The sequence below is a fragment of the Primulina tabacum genome, chromosome 3 (assembly GCF_025594145.1).
Source record: "Primulina tabacum isolate GXHZ01 chromosome 3, ASM2559414v2, whole genome shotgun sequence".
NCBI lineage: Eukaryota > Viridiplantae > Streptophyta > Magnoliopsida > Lamiales > Gesneriaceae > Primulina > Primulina tabacum.
The window spans coordinates 4,971,606-4,987,328 of NC_134552.1; the positions used below are offsets into that span (position 1 = coordinate 4,971,606).

Below are 15,723 nucleotides of genomic sequence, written 5' to 3' on the forward strand. Positions count from 1 at the left end.
CCCATTCTTTTCATCTAACACCTTGATTAAGAATGTCAGAACTCATTTCTGATTGCACCCATCGGATCATGGTAAGAGCGTCTAGTAGCATCGCCCCATGATCCCCTAGGTATCACTGATAGTGCCTGCAAGAACCAGTCGATTATGATCAATGTACAGTACGGTCCCTTCATCTCATATATCCCGATCGAATCTGCAACCATTGGTTCATCGAGGGTTGCATAATAATTCGATAACTATGTGACACATATAAATAGTGGCATCGCATGTACTATTGGAGAACTACTTCTCTAACGTACATCTCATACTCTGGCCAGAGATTCCACGCACTATTATTTCATCAGATCACATAGGATATCCACACCCGTAGGTGAGCGGTGAATCCCCGACTACAATGCACTGGCTCCTATATGTGTCGCAACTGTACCCAACCTCGCCACCTGATGACTCTCCTGGAGTCGGTAAACGAGTCAAAGCACAGCCCTAGCATATAGAGCCTCAGTGTTGTCCCGGGTCGTAAGGACTAATGGTGTACAATCATAACCACGGACTTATCCTCTCGATGAATGATAACCACTTGGAAAGTCCGAGGGAGGGTTGTTCGGTATAATCATCATATGACTACCCATCTGCATGTTTGGACATCTCTATGCCCTTACCAAGAAACACAGTACACAACATCACAGATGCTAGTCTCGAGCTCAAGCGGCCTTTATCCCTGTTTTAGGCGGCTGAATCGACTAGGAACGAATTTAGAATATGCAGTGTTTACAAATGAGTTTCAACATCGAATTACGATTCATTTGTATTAAAGCATAATCAAGGACTTTATCTATGCTGTTTGCATGGGTATACAGATAAAGTATAATAAGACCATAAAAAGTTAAATTATATTAAAATAAAGATTGTTTATTTCACTTGAGTCAATAAATTCCCTAGCCAACCGTTGGCTTGCAGGGCATCTACTCTAACAGCTCAAACATTCAAGAGTTCGGCTCGGCTCGACTCGATTACATCCCTACCTTAAGGCCTATATGCACTTAAATAATCAAATTTTTAGGCTTTAGAAAGTTAGTAGGTCTCTTATGAGACGATCTCACGAATTTTTATCTGTGAGACGGGTCAACCCTACCGATATTCATAATAAAAAGTAATACTCTTAGCATAAAAAGTAATATTTTTTCATGGATGACCCAAATAAGAGATCCATCTCACAAAATACGACCCGTGAGACCGTCTCACACAAGTTTTTGCCTTAAAAAATTTGCGTTTCCATTCCATTCGTTTCCCTTCTATTTTTGTCTTAATTTTTTTTTCTCACTTTTCTACTCTTTTCAATATGAATCTAACCCAACGCCCTGCTTGAAAAAAAAACGGATGTGTGTTTTTTTTAAGACATGTATTAATATTTTTCCTACTTATTTCAAGTTTTTAAAATTTGATTGTCCTAAATTTATGAAGGTCGTGTTTGGATTTAAGGAATTTATGTCTAATGATATTCAAATTCATCTATTGATAACCTATGTAAATACAATAATAATTACAATGTATCTGAATTATAACTAAGACGAGTCTCCTTTTAAATTCATATTTCAAATTCTCCATCAAATAAAATAGTCTATTCCAAATCAAATCCCGCTCATTGAAGCACAACTTAAAATAATTTTGCTTTAGAAACATTCAATATTAATTAGTATATTAAAATTTCAACTAGCTTTTGATTCAATCCATGCTTTGAACGGAAAAAACCGAAACATGTCATGAAAAGCAATCCGAAATAAAAATAATTCGGATATCGGATTAGACATTTATAAAACTGAAAACCGAAAAATCAAATCGAAGTATTGTAAAATCGAACCAAACCGAATGGTCCAATTAACAATTTAATATATCGGTGTTTATTATTATTATTATTATTGAATTGAAATCATAAATATTATTAAGAATCAAGAGAATTACCGTCTTCATTCAAAACATCGAAGATAAAATCTGGTGGAATATTCCAGATCAAGGGACGAGCATAGAAACAAGATGCCCTAGCAAGGTTGTGGGCAACCTTGTTTGCTTGTCTAGGTGTGAAACAGGCACAAAACGATGGTCTTTGACGAAGTATTTTACGACATTCTAAGATAATTACACCAAATTCTGAGTCATCTTATCTTTCCAAGGTTATTGCCTCAACAACTATTTTAGAATAGGACTCAAAGATTACAAATCGAACATTCATGCCTTCAACCCAGCTAAAAACTTTCTTGAACGTCATTGCATCTGCATCTTTAATTCCTACTCTTCCAATGAACACGTTGGTTTTAGCTGACATAAATAGTCCTTCTGAGCCTCGAAGGACCATTCCCACCCCGATATTCCTTGAACCATTCTGTACCGATGCGTCGGCGTTGCATTTCAGTGCTTGAGCTCCAGTCAAGAGTTGTAATGCTGAAACAACCACTGAGGCAGCTGGTTTTACAATTCTGTTCCATAGTCGTTTCGAGCCCTCCATATGTCCCATAATACCATTGTTATATTTTCAAGAGTGTTGTCGTCTACTTTCTGGAACAATTTGAAAACGAAACCATAGTTATCTATGAAATTAAAAGTGTTTATTTTATTTTATTTCAATTTTTTAAAAAAAATATATCTATCCTTAATTGATTATTAATATTGATCAATCAAATAATTTTAAATAGTAATTTAATATTTATAATTAATAAAGTATATACCAATAACTAGATATATACGAACCGAGATATCACATATATATTCCCATAATCACATATACTGAAACACTTCCCAGAAGGCCAGAAATTGCCTTTCGTGCGCGTCATAAAATCCTTTTAGAATTTTACGCCGATTCGTCTCCCGCGCCTCTAAAATCCCGTGTTTTTGTCGCTAACCCTTCTTCCTCCTCCTTTTCCTTCCCGCAAACGTAAAGTTTTCTTGATTATGATCAGTTTTTAATCGTTGGTTTGATTCCAAGGCTATAAATATTTATGTTGTCATCGACGCTCATCATCCGTAGGTTAAAGTAGATGTATTCTGCGTGAAGTAAGCCTATATTCTCTGTTCGGTTTGATAATATATATGTATAAAAAAAAGAACTTTTTTTTTGGTTTTTTCTGATTTTTAACGATGTAGTGATGTGTTCTTCATGTCTCTTTACGGACAGAAGATGGCACCCGTCACTCCTAGTTTGAGTTGTGTGTCTAGGCGAACCAGAAGTGCTTGGGACTCCTTTTACAGAAATAAACACAATGAGATTAAAAAGAAGGAAGGTAAAAGAAGTGATGCTATCGGCAATGCGGCAACTGATGTGAAACACTGAAACCAGCAATCAAGATATAGTGTATGTCGGTTCATCAGGGGATGAGACATTTGTTGACAATGAAATCCAGAGGAGTTCAAAGATTTCTGTTGATTCGGAGGGTTCCGAGAACTCGGAATCGGAATCCAGCAGCGATGAGGACGATCATAATCTTGACGAGGACTATAAAGTTGGCAGTTATTATCAGAGTGCAAGTATGACAAAGAAGGCATCAAGTGGCACAAAAATTTTGGGGAGACCAGCCAAGAAAAAGGCTCGTTTGCCTAATGAACCGGACTTGATCGAGAAGTTGGTGGAATGCATATGGGATGGAAGGGATTCACATGTAGAAAAACCAGTTTCTGTTGCGGAGAATGATTCGAGTAAAGAGACATTGCCGTTGAAGTTCAGGTTTGAGGATGATGAGCCTTGTTTACCGGAGAAATCGGATTGGGAGGCGGAAATCGATTCTCTTTTCTGTGATGCATCAAGTGCCGCAATAAAGTTGGGGAGACCAGCCAAGAAAAAGGCTCGTTTGGCTAATGAACCGGACTTGATGGAGAAGTTGGTGGAATGTATACGGGATGAAAGGGGTTCACATGAAGAAAAACCAGATTCTGTTGTGGAGAACGAATTGAGTAAGGAAACATTGCCGTTGAAGTTCAGGTTTGAGGATGATGAGCCTTGTTTACCGAAGAAATCGGATTGGGAGACAGAAATCGATTCTCTTTTCTGTGATTTAGAGATGGGATTATGGGAATCTGGTGATGGCAGCACAGATATTTCAAAGGTGCAGATTGATATCTCCCAAATTCTTAACTTACTTTGTGTTTATTTATTCTTGATATCTAGATTGGATCGTGGCAATAATAAACTGTGTTGTAGTAACTTATGCTACAAATATACTCGGTGGATCATCTGAAAAAATTAAATGATTTGTACTCAGTTTAGAAACATAGCGCCTGACTTTTATGCTCGAGCAAATATAGGAATTTTGGCGGATCTTAGACTTATGTATCAAACTGCCAAAAGTCAGGATGGGGTGCCCATACTCGCTGGCCTTGAACTGCTTTCCTTCTTGGTTGCGATGTAATTTTATATGTTGTTTCGTCTTACAATTGATGTCCATGAATAGAAGCTTATTGCACAACTTCCTTTACAGGCTGATAAAGATGATAGTATCTGCCAAGAGATTGATGAAAGTCCAGCAGCACAATGCTGTCGAGGGAAGCATAATGTTTATCTTGATGATGAAATAGGCATCAGGTGCAAATACTGTTCCAACGTGATACTGGAAATAAAATACGTCTTACCGCCTTTTGTAAGTTTATCAACTTACCCTTTGTCCCATTTGTCTAATTTTATATGAGCATGATGCATTTGAATACATGTTATATAGAAACTATTTATATTCCTTGAATTTTATTTTGGGTGTTTAAATGTCCAATTCTCTCCTGCAGTATGTGGAACATGTGGAGAAACGGGGAAAGAAAGGCAATGAATCAAAGGATGATTCTGTCATTAATGATATCGAACTTCAGGGAACTTCTAGTGGAAATCTGGATTGTGGTATTCATCTCAAAAGCACAGTCATGGAATTAATTCCTCAAGGTGCGCAAGAAATGTTTCCACATCAAATTGAAGGCTTTAAGGTCATGTGGCGGAACATTGCTGGAGATACCGACATAAAGAGACTGCAGAGGCTGCCTGCTGAAAGCGGTAGAGGCTGCATAATCTCGCACGCCCCTGGCACTGGCAAAACACGACTCACCATAGTATTCATCCAAACATTTTTGAAGCTATACCCGACATGTTGTCCCGTGATCATAGCTCCACGAGGCATGCTCATCACCTGGGAACAAGAATTCAAAAAATGGAAGGTTGACTTACCATTCCACAACATGAATGAAACCAAGTTATCTACTCTAGAAACCTCGATGGCTGCTAATGTTGTTGGTCATACGGTAGACCATAAAACAAGCAGGGATTTTATTCGTTTAGTGAAGCTTTTCTCCTGGAAAAAGGGTGGAAGTGTGTTAGGAATTAGCTACCAGTTGTTCGAGAAACTTGCTGGAGAACATGAGAAGAAAAGAGGAAACGAGCAATTCAGGAAAATACTCCTGGAAATGCCAGGTCTTTTAGTTCTGGACGAAGGGCATACCCCTAGGAACAGCCGAAGCTTAATGTGGAAGGCCTTGACAAAAGTAACCACCCAAAGGCGTATAATTCTATCGGGGACACCTTTTCAGAATAATTTCTCTGAACTTTACAATACACTGTGTCTGGTGAATCCAGGATTTTCTAGTCAGATCAAGCGTAGAATTGGAAAACTGACTCGGAAAACGCGAAGGGGGGATATAGCAAAAGGGGAATGGGAGTATCTACTTAGTTCTATCAGCAAGAAAAGCGGAGCTGAAGATGGATTAAAGAAGATTCAATCGATGATCCACCCGTTTGTCCATGTTCACAAAGGCTGTATACTTCAAGAAACTCTCCCAGGTTTGAGGCACTTTTTAATTCTTTTGAAGCCTACAGACTTGCAAACTAGCCTACTTCAAAACGTCGCACGGATCCAAAAGTTTTTAGAACAAGATTACATGGTATCCTTGATCTCAGTTCACCCGTCACTTGTCTCCAAGTATCCAGAATTTTCCAATTTCAGAAGAAAGCTAGAACGCAGAAAAACAGATCCCGATGCTGGAGCAAAAACCCAGTTTGTTATTGAACTTATCCGGCTTGCTGCTGTACTCAAAGAAAAGGTTTTGATTTTCTGCCAATATATTGACCCTTTACTCCACATTCAACATCTGCTAGAAACCCATTTATCCTGGATCGAAGGGAGGGAAGTGATTTACATGGATGGAAAACTCGACGAAATGCAGCGACAATTTTCCATCAATCGCTTCAATGAAAAATGTAGTTCGGCCAAAGTAATGTTGGCATCACAAAGGGCTTGTGCGGAAGGAATAAGCCTGGTTGGTGCGTCAAGGGTTGTGCTGTTGGATGTTGTGTGGAACCCATCCTTTGAAAGGCAGGCAATAAGCAGAGCTTACAGGCTGGGGCAGGAAAAAATAGTTTATGTTTATCATTTAGTGACTTCAGTGGAGATGAAGAAATATGCAAGGCAGGTGACCAAAGACCGCATTTCAGAGATGATTTTCTCGGGGAATGTTGGGGAAGCATCTTCACGGGATACTATTATGGAAGATAAAGTGCTGGATACCATGGTTAGTCGTGAAGGTTTTAGCCGCATTATTGAGAGGATTGTTCCCCAGCCAAAAGAGTCTGATTTGGTTGATACTTTTGATTTTGTGCATCTTCAGCAAACTTTTTGACAGGTACAAATTTTGTGTTTTTGTTCTGTATCATTCTCTGATTTAGGAGTTGAAACAGAAAGTAGATAGAAATGTAAACCTTAAAAAACTTTTTCTGGAGATGAATGAAATTTTTTGTCAGTTCCTTTGTGCTACCTTGTGATTGATTGATTGTACTTGTTTTACCTGAGAAAAACATACTTTCTTCATTTATTATATGCTAACCAATGACACTATTCCCTGTCCTTCCTGTGCTTAAACCCCTTCTCGTCATCCCCAATTCTTCATTAATTCTTGGAGTTTGACTACTACATGATTATGTTGTCTTTGCAATGTTTATTATTGGAGATCTCAAGGTACAATGCTTACAATTTAAATTGATCTCTGTTCTTATCTAACTGACTTCATTTTGAAAAGATATCGTGTTTATCTAGAAAATAAACGAGCTTGCTTCTATGGGCTGAGCTCGATGATACGAAGTTGGGATTCAACCAGCAAATTCAGATCGGAATAAAGATTCTATTCGATATCTATTATTAATAGATGACATTGAGATGATAGGAAACATAGAAGGAACATAACAATTTTCATTTTCAAGATCCCAAAACATGCACGGAATCATTTTTGCTCGTGGGTGTTGTACATTTTGAGTTACCTCCAAGATGATATATATATATATTAACAGACAGAAAGAGCAGACTTGTTACTCTCCACAGTTTGACAAAGTTCTCATTTGGGCTATTTGATCAAGCTGTTGATAGCACGGAGCGCTCGTAAGCTTCATATGGTTGTAAACCAGAAACAGGAGCCTCCACAGGTTGCCGCCGCCGAAGCACAAGTATTGGTTTAGAAACCTCTTGTTCACCAAACCTGTATGTCTGAGATTTGAATTTTCATTCAGAACATTACAGCCGATGTGTCTTGCAATCTCATTCTCAATCTGGGCACCCTGTTGTGCATCGAGAGAACTTTGTGAGGACATGGATAATTTCGAGAAAGAGCTAGAACGTGATCTGCGAGAAGCTATATAATGTGGAATGGCCTGCATCGCACCATCAATCGTTCCTGAAGCTAGTTTTTTCTTTGCAGTTGGACTTGGCTGATTGCTCCTCACTGAAAGTGCTCGTTTGTTATTAGGAAGTGGTGATGGTTTTGAAAATCTCTGCCTCAAAGGAACCGGGATTTCTTCTGAAGTGCTTACAGAATTTGTTCCATCTACCAATTTCTTCGGGGACATGTCTGAGGTTCTGTTTCTCATCTTCGTCCAATGAAGTAAGCGTTTGATCCGTCTTGATGCAAAATTCACATAACCGGACTTGTGGATTATGGGAGAACTATGAGTTTCCATGCTCGAGTCATGTTGGCTGTGATCTGTAAATAAAATGGTCAATCCTGCTGCGGATCGAGTGGCTTCTGATGTACTCACTGCTCCCGTGCACAAGAAAATTTCAGTGTCGTTGATCCTGAATGAAGTCCCTGGACTATTTCCTATGCTTTGCTTCTTTATGTGGGATGCAATTACTTTTCTAGCCGAATAATCCCGAGATTCAAAAATCCCATCACCTGATATCACTTGCCTGGTTACCTGTTCGGACGATGTAGAACGAGCCGGTTTCTTGAGAATATTTGTCGGAGTCATCACATTTACATCACGGATGTCCTTATCAACGCAGCTGACAGACATGAGTAGTTTCACTATATCAGAATGAATGTTCCCTATGATGGCTAAATGAAGCACGGTTCTGCCATCGTTGTTTTTCGCATTGATGACATCTTCGATACCGAAAATCTTCCCACTCAACAAATGTTTCATGAGCTCTATCTGGCGATCCAATCTCTGAAAACTAGGTGTTTGAAAACCAGTAACAACAGCATGTAGGAATATCTCTCCATTACTGTTTCTGGCGTGGATCGATGCCGGTGATGCAAGAATTAAAGCCTCGACAACAGCTAGCTGACCTCTGTGAGCAGCTACATGCAATGCCGTATTGCCTTCATTGTCCGCATAGTCGATAAGTCCACGTGTTATGGCGTTATCTTCGACAATCTGAAATACACAGAAGTTTGGGGACAACCGATGGATTCAAGCCGAGCCAATGCGTGTTCGAAAAAGTCAAAAAGATCAAGAAACAAAGTGTGTGAAGAGATGGAATTCGAGTTCTGACCTCGACCTGACCCTTGGCGGCTGCTGCATGTAAGATAGTTGCACCCTTGTTGTCTCTATATGACGACGCATCATCGGAGCAATCACGGAGAAGCTCCTTCAGTAACCTCAAATCGCCTCCTCTAGCTGCAGCATGAAGAGCTCTATTCATTATCTCAAACTTATACGCAGAAGGGACCTCCCCCGTCCAATCACTTGCAGTAATCCTCGGTGTGGCAGCAAAATCAAGAACCACCCTAAAAACCTCAGAATTCTTGCACCTCGCAGCCGCATACAGAATATCAGTGACTCCATATTCTCCTTCTCCGAATACCAGAAGAGGGTCCCTTTCAAGCAATTCTTGCACAAAACTCAAGTCCCCTGCAGAGGCAGCAGTGTACAGAAGCCATCCTCCGTAACCATCCCCAATGAGTGAGTTTTTGCCTTTCTTGATCTCACACTCCAATAGTAGCTTTCTTGCCACTTGGGATCGGCACTTGGCGACATCATGATACTGTTCTTCGTCGTCCCACACGGTTTCGAGGCGGCGGATTCTGCGCAGGGAGGTTAGTTTCATTAGGTGATTGCCGTCGAGGCGGAGGAGCTCCCGTACTAAGTCATACTGTCCATTGGCTGCAGCAAAATCTATTGGCGAAGCATACCACCATTGATCTCCGGTGCTTTCCCACCAAAGAGGGAAATACGTCTGGGCCGGCATCTGTGTTATCAAACTCTCTGCTCTTTTCCTGGACTAGAATTTCTCAGCTCCTTCACGAAAAATCCACATCTGCAGAGAGAAAAGATAATCATCATGAAAGTTAAAAGAAGTACTCGGGCATCAGTAAATCAAAACCAGTAAAAAGCAACACATGACACCATGATGATAGAACTATCCACGACTAACATATCAGCTTTAGAAAGAAAATAAGATTGAACCCATTAATTTTCCGGAGAATTTAAGGATAGAAACATCATAAATTACATAAAGATCGATGGATTCGTTAATACACTTTCGGATGTGTACCGAGTAATCGCAGACGTATGGATACATGGACTTCGTGGGGTAGACTACACCATTTTGAGAATGGAGTTGGTGGCTCTTTATATAGCTAAATTGTTGAAATATTAAGATGAACATAATGAAATTGTTTCGAAATCAAAGGTCTGAATGTAATGTGAAAAAAATATTATCCATCCACGCACTGTACAATAAGAAAAATAACCAAAAATAAAAAAAAAATAAAAAATGAACAATTTAGATGAAATAAAATGACAACTAATAATCAGGCTAACACAAAAATTTATGTAAGACGGTCTCATGAGTCGTATTTTATAAGACGGATATTTAATTTGGATCATCCATGAAAAAATATTATTTTTTATGCTAAGAGTATTACTTTTTATTGTGAATATCAGTAGGGTTGACCCGTCTCACAGATAAAGATTTGTGAGACCGTCTCACAAAAGACTTATTTCATTACTTTTGGGTTCATACACGTTCTTTCGAAGCTGATCGATGAAATGATATTTATCTATTATTGAAAGTTCATTTTTATTATTTTCGAAAAGTATAATTTTAAGCAAAACAATAAAGAAGCATTAATGAATTCCTTTTTCCTTGAAAATTTTGTTAAATATGAAAATACCATGATTCAATCAATCATGGACAACAATTAATAAGATGGGAAAAGACTGCATATTCAACAAAGTATGTCTCCACTAAATTTTTTGGACAAGTTGATCACACTGATGGGACTCATAGAGCAATAAAGAAAATTATCCTTTTACGTGGGTAGATAATCTTTTGTGTAATGATAACATGGTGTCGGACATATCAACAATTTCTAATGTTATATCATCATCTTCTGACGTCATTCGAGAAAAAAAATGACTAAATAAATGTAAGGACCAACTTATTGTATTGAAACTGTAATTTGAAAACTTTCCGAACGAACAAATCGTAGAATCAAAATTGTAATATCCTCTCGGCCGATAACATCAAAACACGTTATTCGGTCTTGACGATCGATTGAGTGCATGGCCTGCGCCTTGCACGTGAAGTGTCTGTTTATTTTGGACGAAAGGCAACCCTTGGTGGGCAAGCTTTTACATGAAAGAAAGACCCCTCCATCACCTTCCATACAACCTTTATTTTCAAGCACTTGTAAAGTTAGGAAAGCTGCTTTTGATCAAATCTAAGAATATGATAATTAAAAAGATCGCTTTGCATGAAATTATTTTTCAGATCTAAGTATAATTTGACGTATATCTGTTTCTTACGATATTAATGTGAGAGAGGAGATAATTGCATGAAATTTTTAAGCTTTAGTGAGTGTGGAGAGGTGTACCTAGTCTCTAAATTGGACTGACTTTTTTTTTTACGATCTATATCTATATCTATATCTATATATACCTATAAAAGTGTGGATCATTCATTTGTTTTCCGATTGTGAAAAGACACAAATGTCTTCTTATTAATATGAATTCAAAAAATCATACAAGGATATATATGTAAAATTGTAACAAATGCTAATAAATTGTCATTACAACATACATTGATTGTAGTAATTTATATCATTTCAATAATAAAATGTAAATCCTATATTAATTTTATCAAATAATTGATCTTTATAAATAATTGATCTTTATACTACATTTAAATGTTTTATTCTTTTAATTTTATCTCTACATTTTTTTAATGATTTTATTATAATTTTGTAATTATGTTTTTAGTGCAATTTCTAATTAAGTAATAAATAAATTATAGTATTACAAGAAGATATATAAAAAAATTTAACTATATGTCCAATAGTAGAATAACATGATAAATATAAAATAATATGATAATGTGAAGTTTAATACTAACATATTTTATGGTTTTTTAAACAAAAAATTGAAAGTAAATAGTTTAATAAATTTATTAGAAGAATTTATATCAATAATTATGAATGTCAATATGTTAATAATCTCATACAATATGAAGCTCTTAGAAAAATTTGGAGAGTTTGACTATAGTAAGAAAATAAAGATTTTAGTAGCACTTTTAAAAAAGATTATACATACGACAAATTTATAAATTCAGCACACACAAATTTGGTGATATTCGAAATATCTATTAAGATTGATTAAGATTTAGACATTAAATTAAATGTCTAAAGCTAAACCTGACAATGGTTCTCAAGAACAGTAGAACCAAAATCAGACTAAATTTTTTCTTAGTCTCGATTCCAAAATCAGTTATCATAATTTTGTAATTTAAAAATTCTTTAATAGAAAATTGTAAAATAAGAAATTTTGAAAATAATATTACAATAGATATTCGATAATAAAAAATACATTAGAGAAATAATATTTTCTTCATACATAATTCTTACAAAAAATATTAAAAGAATAGCTTTTTTTTAATAAAATATATATTTTTATTAAAAATATTAAAAGAATATATATTTAACTATTATACTTATAAAAGTGTAAAAAGAATAACAAAGTTTTTCATTGTAACTTTTCTACTATTCCCATAAATTGTGTGTTGTTAGATTAATTGTATGAAAAACTTTCTACACAATCATTAAATACATGAAGATCATAATAGTATTTTTATTTTTTAATAGAAATTTGTAACAAAATAAATTTTGAAAATAATGTTACATAAAAATTGAATTGATATTTGATAATAAAAATACATTAGAGAAATAACATTTTCTTGATACATAATTCTTAGAAAAAATATTAAAAGAATAGATTTTTTAATTTTAAAAAATAATTAAAATATTAAAAGAATATATATTTAACTATTATACTTATAAAAGTGTAAAAAGAATAACAAAGTTTTTCATTGTAAATTTTCTAGTACCCCCTTAAATTGTGTGTTGTTAGATTAATTGCATGAAATTTTCTATACAATTTATAGGAAATCTATGCATTAAAAATTAATATATCTTTGATAAAAAAAATATTTTTTTTATCTATATACCTATAAAAGTGTAGATCATTAGCCATGTTTTTCAATTGTCAAAAAATAAAAATGACCTCCTCATCAATACAAATCCTAGATTCAATAAAGATATATTTGTAAATTTCTAATTGTTGCAAGTGTAAAAATGAAATATCAAAATTTTTTATTTATTCCGCCTAATATATAATTAATTAGTAGCCTAATTATTCCACATAATATATAATTAATAGTCTAACAAATGCTAATAAATTATCACTACAATATACATTGATTGTAATAATTTATATCACTTCAAGAATAAAATGTAACTCTTATATTAATTTTCTCAAATATTTAATCTTTATACTAACTTTAAATATTTTATCCTTTTAATTTTCTTTCTATATGTTATTTTATGATTTTAATGCAATTTTGTTATTATATTTTAATGTAGTTTCTGATTAAATAATAAATCATAGTATCACAAGAAGATATAAGAAAAAATAATTATATATGCAATAATACAATAACATGATAAGTATATAATAATATAATAATATAAAATTTAATAATAATATATTTATAATATTTTAACTAAGAGTTGAAAGTAAATAATTTAATAAATTATTTAGTATAATTTATATCAATAATCATGAATGTTAATATACTAATAATATCATAAAACATGAATCTGATAGAAAAATTAAGAGAGCTAGCTATAATAAAAAATTTAAATATTTTAGTAGCAATTTTTAAAAAAATATATATATCAGACAAGTGTTTTAGTGGAATCCTTCATACAGAGGAAGAAGGGGTATGAGTGTTTTTCTCCGAACATCCATAAAATTTTCGTGTCTTTACTTTTCACAAGTTTTTACATTTCAAACTATATCTTGTTGTCTAGATTGCCAACCGGTTGAAAATATTAGAAATATTGAATCGTCTTTCACACTTTTCACGTGGTTCATATTCTAACCGTTTGAGAAAATCTTTCAACCGCCTAAAAACGATTGAACACAAATTTTAAAAGCAAATATTTTTAAAAGAGTTTATTCACCTCAACTAAATTCTTTTCTGATCCCAGTAATATACAATCACTAAACACATACAAATACATAATATATATATATATATATATTAATTTATCTATAATATATAATTCTAAAGCAAAAGGTAAAAAAATTCTGTATGAGGTTAAATAATATTTAAATTGAATATTATGGGTTATATTTTATTATCAATATTATTATTTCATTAGTTTTGATAATATTTTGATGAGTTAGTCACAAATATTTTAAATTGATAATTATTTGTCCTTAGTGTGCTTCACTTATATAAATTATTATATATGTATTTATAAAATCCATAATTTGATTGATTTTTAGGTTATTATAACTTATACGTGGTGCTTAGATATATATTTTTTCAAAATTTGTTTCAGTTAAATTCGTTCTATATATTATACTAATTATAATTTATTATATAACATAAAATCAATTGCTTGAATTTTAATTTGAGAAACAATTTTGAAAGTAAGGTATATACGTTCTTAATTAATTTATTCGTCTAATATGACAATAGACTAAACCAATATGTTAAGACTCATAAGAACATTTCTCAGAAAATGGAGAGGTTTCATTGTTCGATTTACCGCGATAAATGGGCTTCCAAAATTGTATCCAAAAGAAGAAAATGAACTATTTATACTAAACTAAAAATAAGAAAAATGTGTTTTACTAAAAACGTGTTTTGTGAATCTTATTCTACCAACACAATATAAATTTAAAAAAAATTATTCAAATTATTTTTAAAAAAAATCAAATTTTAATTTTTATTAAATAATTAATATTCACGTGCATCGCACGTGCTTCTTGCTAGTACCTATAAAAGTATAGATATAAGCATTGTTTTTCGATAATGAATTGACAAAATTAGTCTTATGTACCCGTTTTATGTGTACATCATAGAACACAATATGTGTGTTTTGGTAAAGTTGTTTATTTGTTAAGTATAGATTATGCAAAACCAAATTGTTAGTTTGACCTACCAAATTTATAGCATGTGTATGATTTCCAAATTCAAATATATCCCAATATTTCAATTCAAATCAATTAACTTCTCATTTTTTTTTTCAAAAACTCGTCTTCTATGCATCAACATAGATCAATTTTGCTGAAATAAATCTTCATCAACAGGTAGCTAGCAACTCTTACATGCGTCAAGAAAAATAAAGAATTTTGTGGATAGAGCGCAATGTTTTTCCAATTGTGAATTGAAAAAGTAGCCTTTCATCATCAATTTGATGTATAAACCATAATATATCACATATATATTTTGGTTCATCTATTTATATGTTAGGGAGATAAATGAAAAAATAATAATTTAATTAAGAAATTATTTGCACCTTAATTCATTATCATTAATCATCTTTTAATCACACCTTAATCTTCATCTTCAAAAATTGATTGTTTCTCTGTAGTGCATTTAATATTGGAAGGTATTCAATTCTTGAGTATAGGTCTCTTGTGAGACGGTCTCACGAATATTTATATGTGAGACAGGTCAACCCTACCGATATTCACAATAAAAAGTAATACGCTTAGCATAAAAAGTAATACTTTTTCATGAATGATCTAAATAAGAGATCTGTCTCACAAAATACGACCCGTGAAACCGTCTAACACAAGTTTTTACCAAAATAATGAACGCGTGAACTCGAACTATAATAATTTATGAGTTAAGAAAATAGTCGAAAATCTTCACCTTTCCCTTCAAATTAATAGTCGTATAAAATCAAATTATTTTCATGAGTAATACACATCCATGAAATCACATCACTTATTACTTTAGACAACATATTTATTACTATATATTGAAATTAAACCCCTTAAACTAACTATTTTGGAATTTTGTTGAGGTTCTTTTCAAAACCCGAAAAATACATCTTAAATTCCTTAATTTTCTATCAATTTAATACTGCTAGCTGGCAACCGGTCACACACATTATTCGTAATTCATATAATACATGAAT

At 33.7% G+C, this 15,723-nt stretch overlaps 2 protein-coding genes across 5 annotated transcripts; one reads left to right on the forward strand and one right to left on the reverse strand.

Moving 5' to 3' along the window:
* The first annotated feature begins 3,175 nt into the window (after positions 1 to 3,175).
* LOC142538856 (SNF2 domain-containing protein CLASSY 3-like) lies at positions 3,176 to 6,855 on the forward strand. The gene is made up of 3 exons (XM_075644152.1): positions 3,176 to 4,091; positions 4,464 to 4,622; positions 4,762 to 6,855. Exons 1-3 carry the CDS (start codon positions 3,519 to 3,521, stop codon positions 6,634 to 6,636), a joined length of 2,607 nt encoding a protein of 868 aa, XP_075500267.1. The 5' UTR covers positions 3,176 to 3,518; the 3' UTR covers positions 6,637 to 6,855.
* A 259-nt stretch (positions 6,856 to 7,114) lies between these two features.
* LOC142539509 (uncharacterized) lies at positions 7,115 to 9,921 on the reverse strand. Of its 4 annotated transcripts, none has more exons than XM_075645027.1 (3): positions 9,783 to 9,921; positions 8,781 to 9,545; positions 7,115 to 8,662 (listed from the first exon to the last, which is right to left on the reverse strand). In XM_075645027.1, the coding sequence occupies exons 2-3, from the start codon at positions 9,474 to 9,476 to the stop codon at positions 7,319 to 7,321; spliced, it is 2,040 nt and encodes a 679-aa protein (XP_075501142.1). In that variant the 5' UTR covers positions 9,477 to 9,545; positions 9,783 to 9,921; the 3' UTR covers positions 7,115 to 7,318. The 4 variants fall into 4 exon arrangements, with proteins under 4 accessions (XP_075501142.1, XP_075501143.1, XP_075501140.1 ...); XM_075645028.1 differs by having other exon boundaries at positions 8,781 to 9,526; positions 9,783 to 9,918; XM_075645025.1 differs by having other exon boundaries at positions 9,767 to 9,915.
* Between the last annotated feature and the right edge of the window lie 5,802 nt (positions 9,922 to 15,723).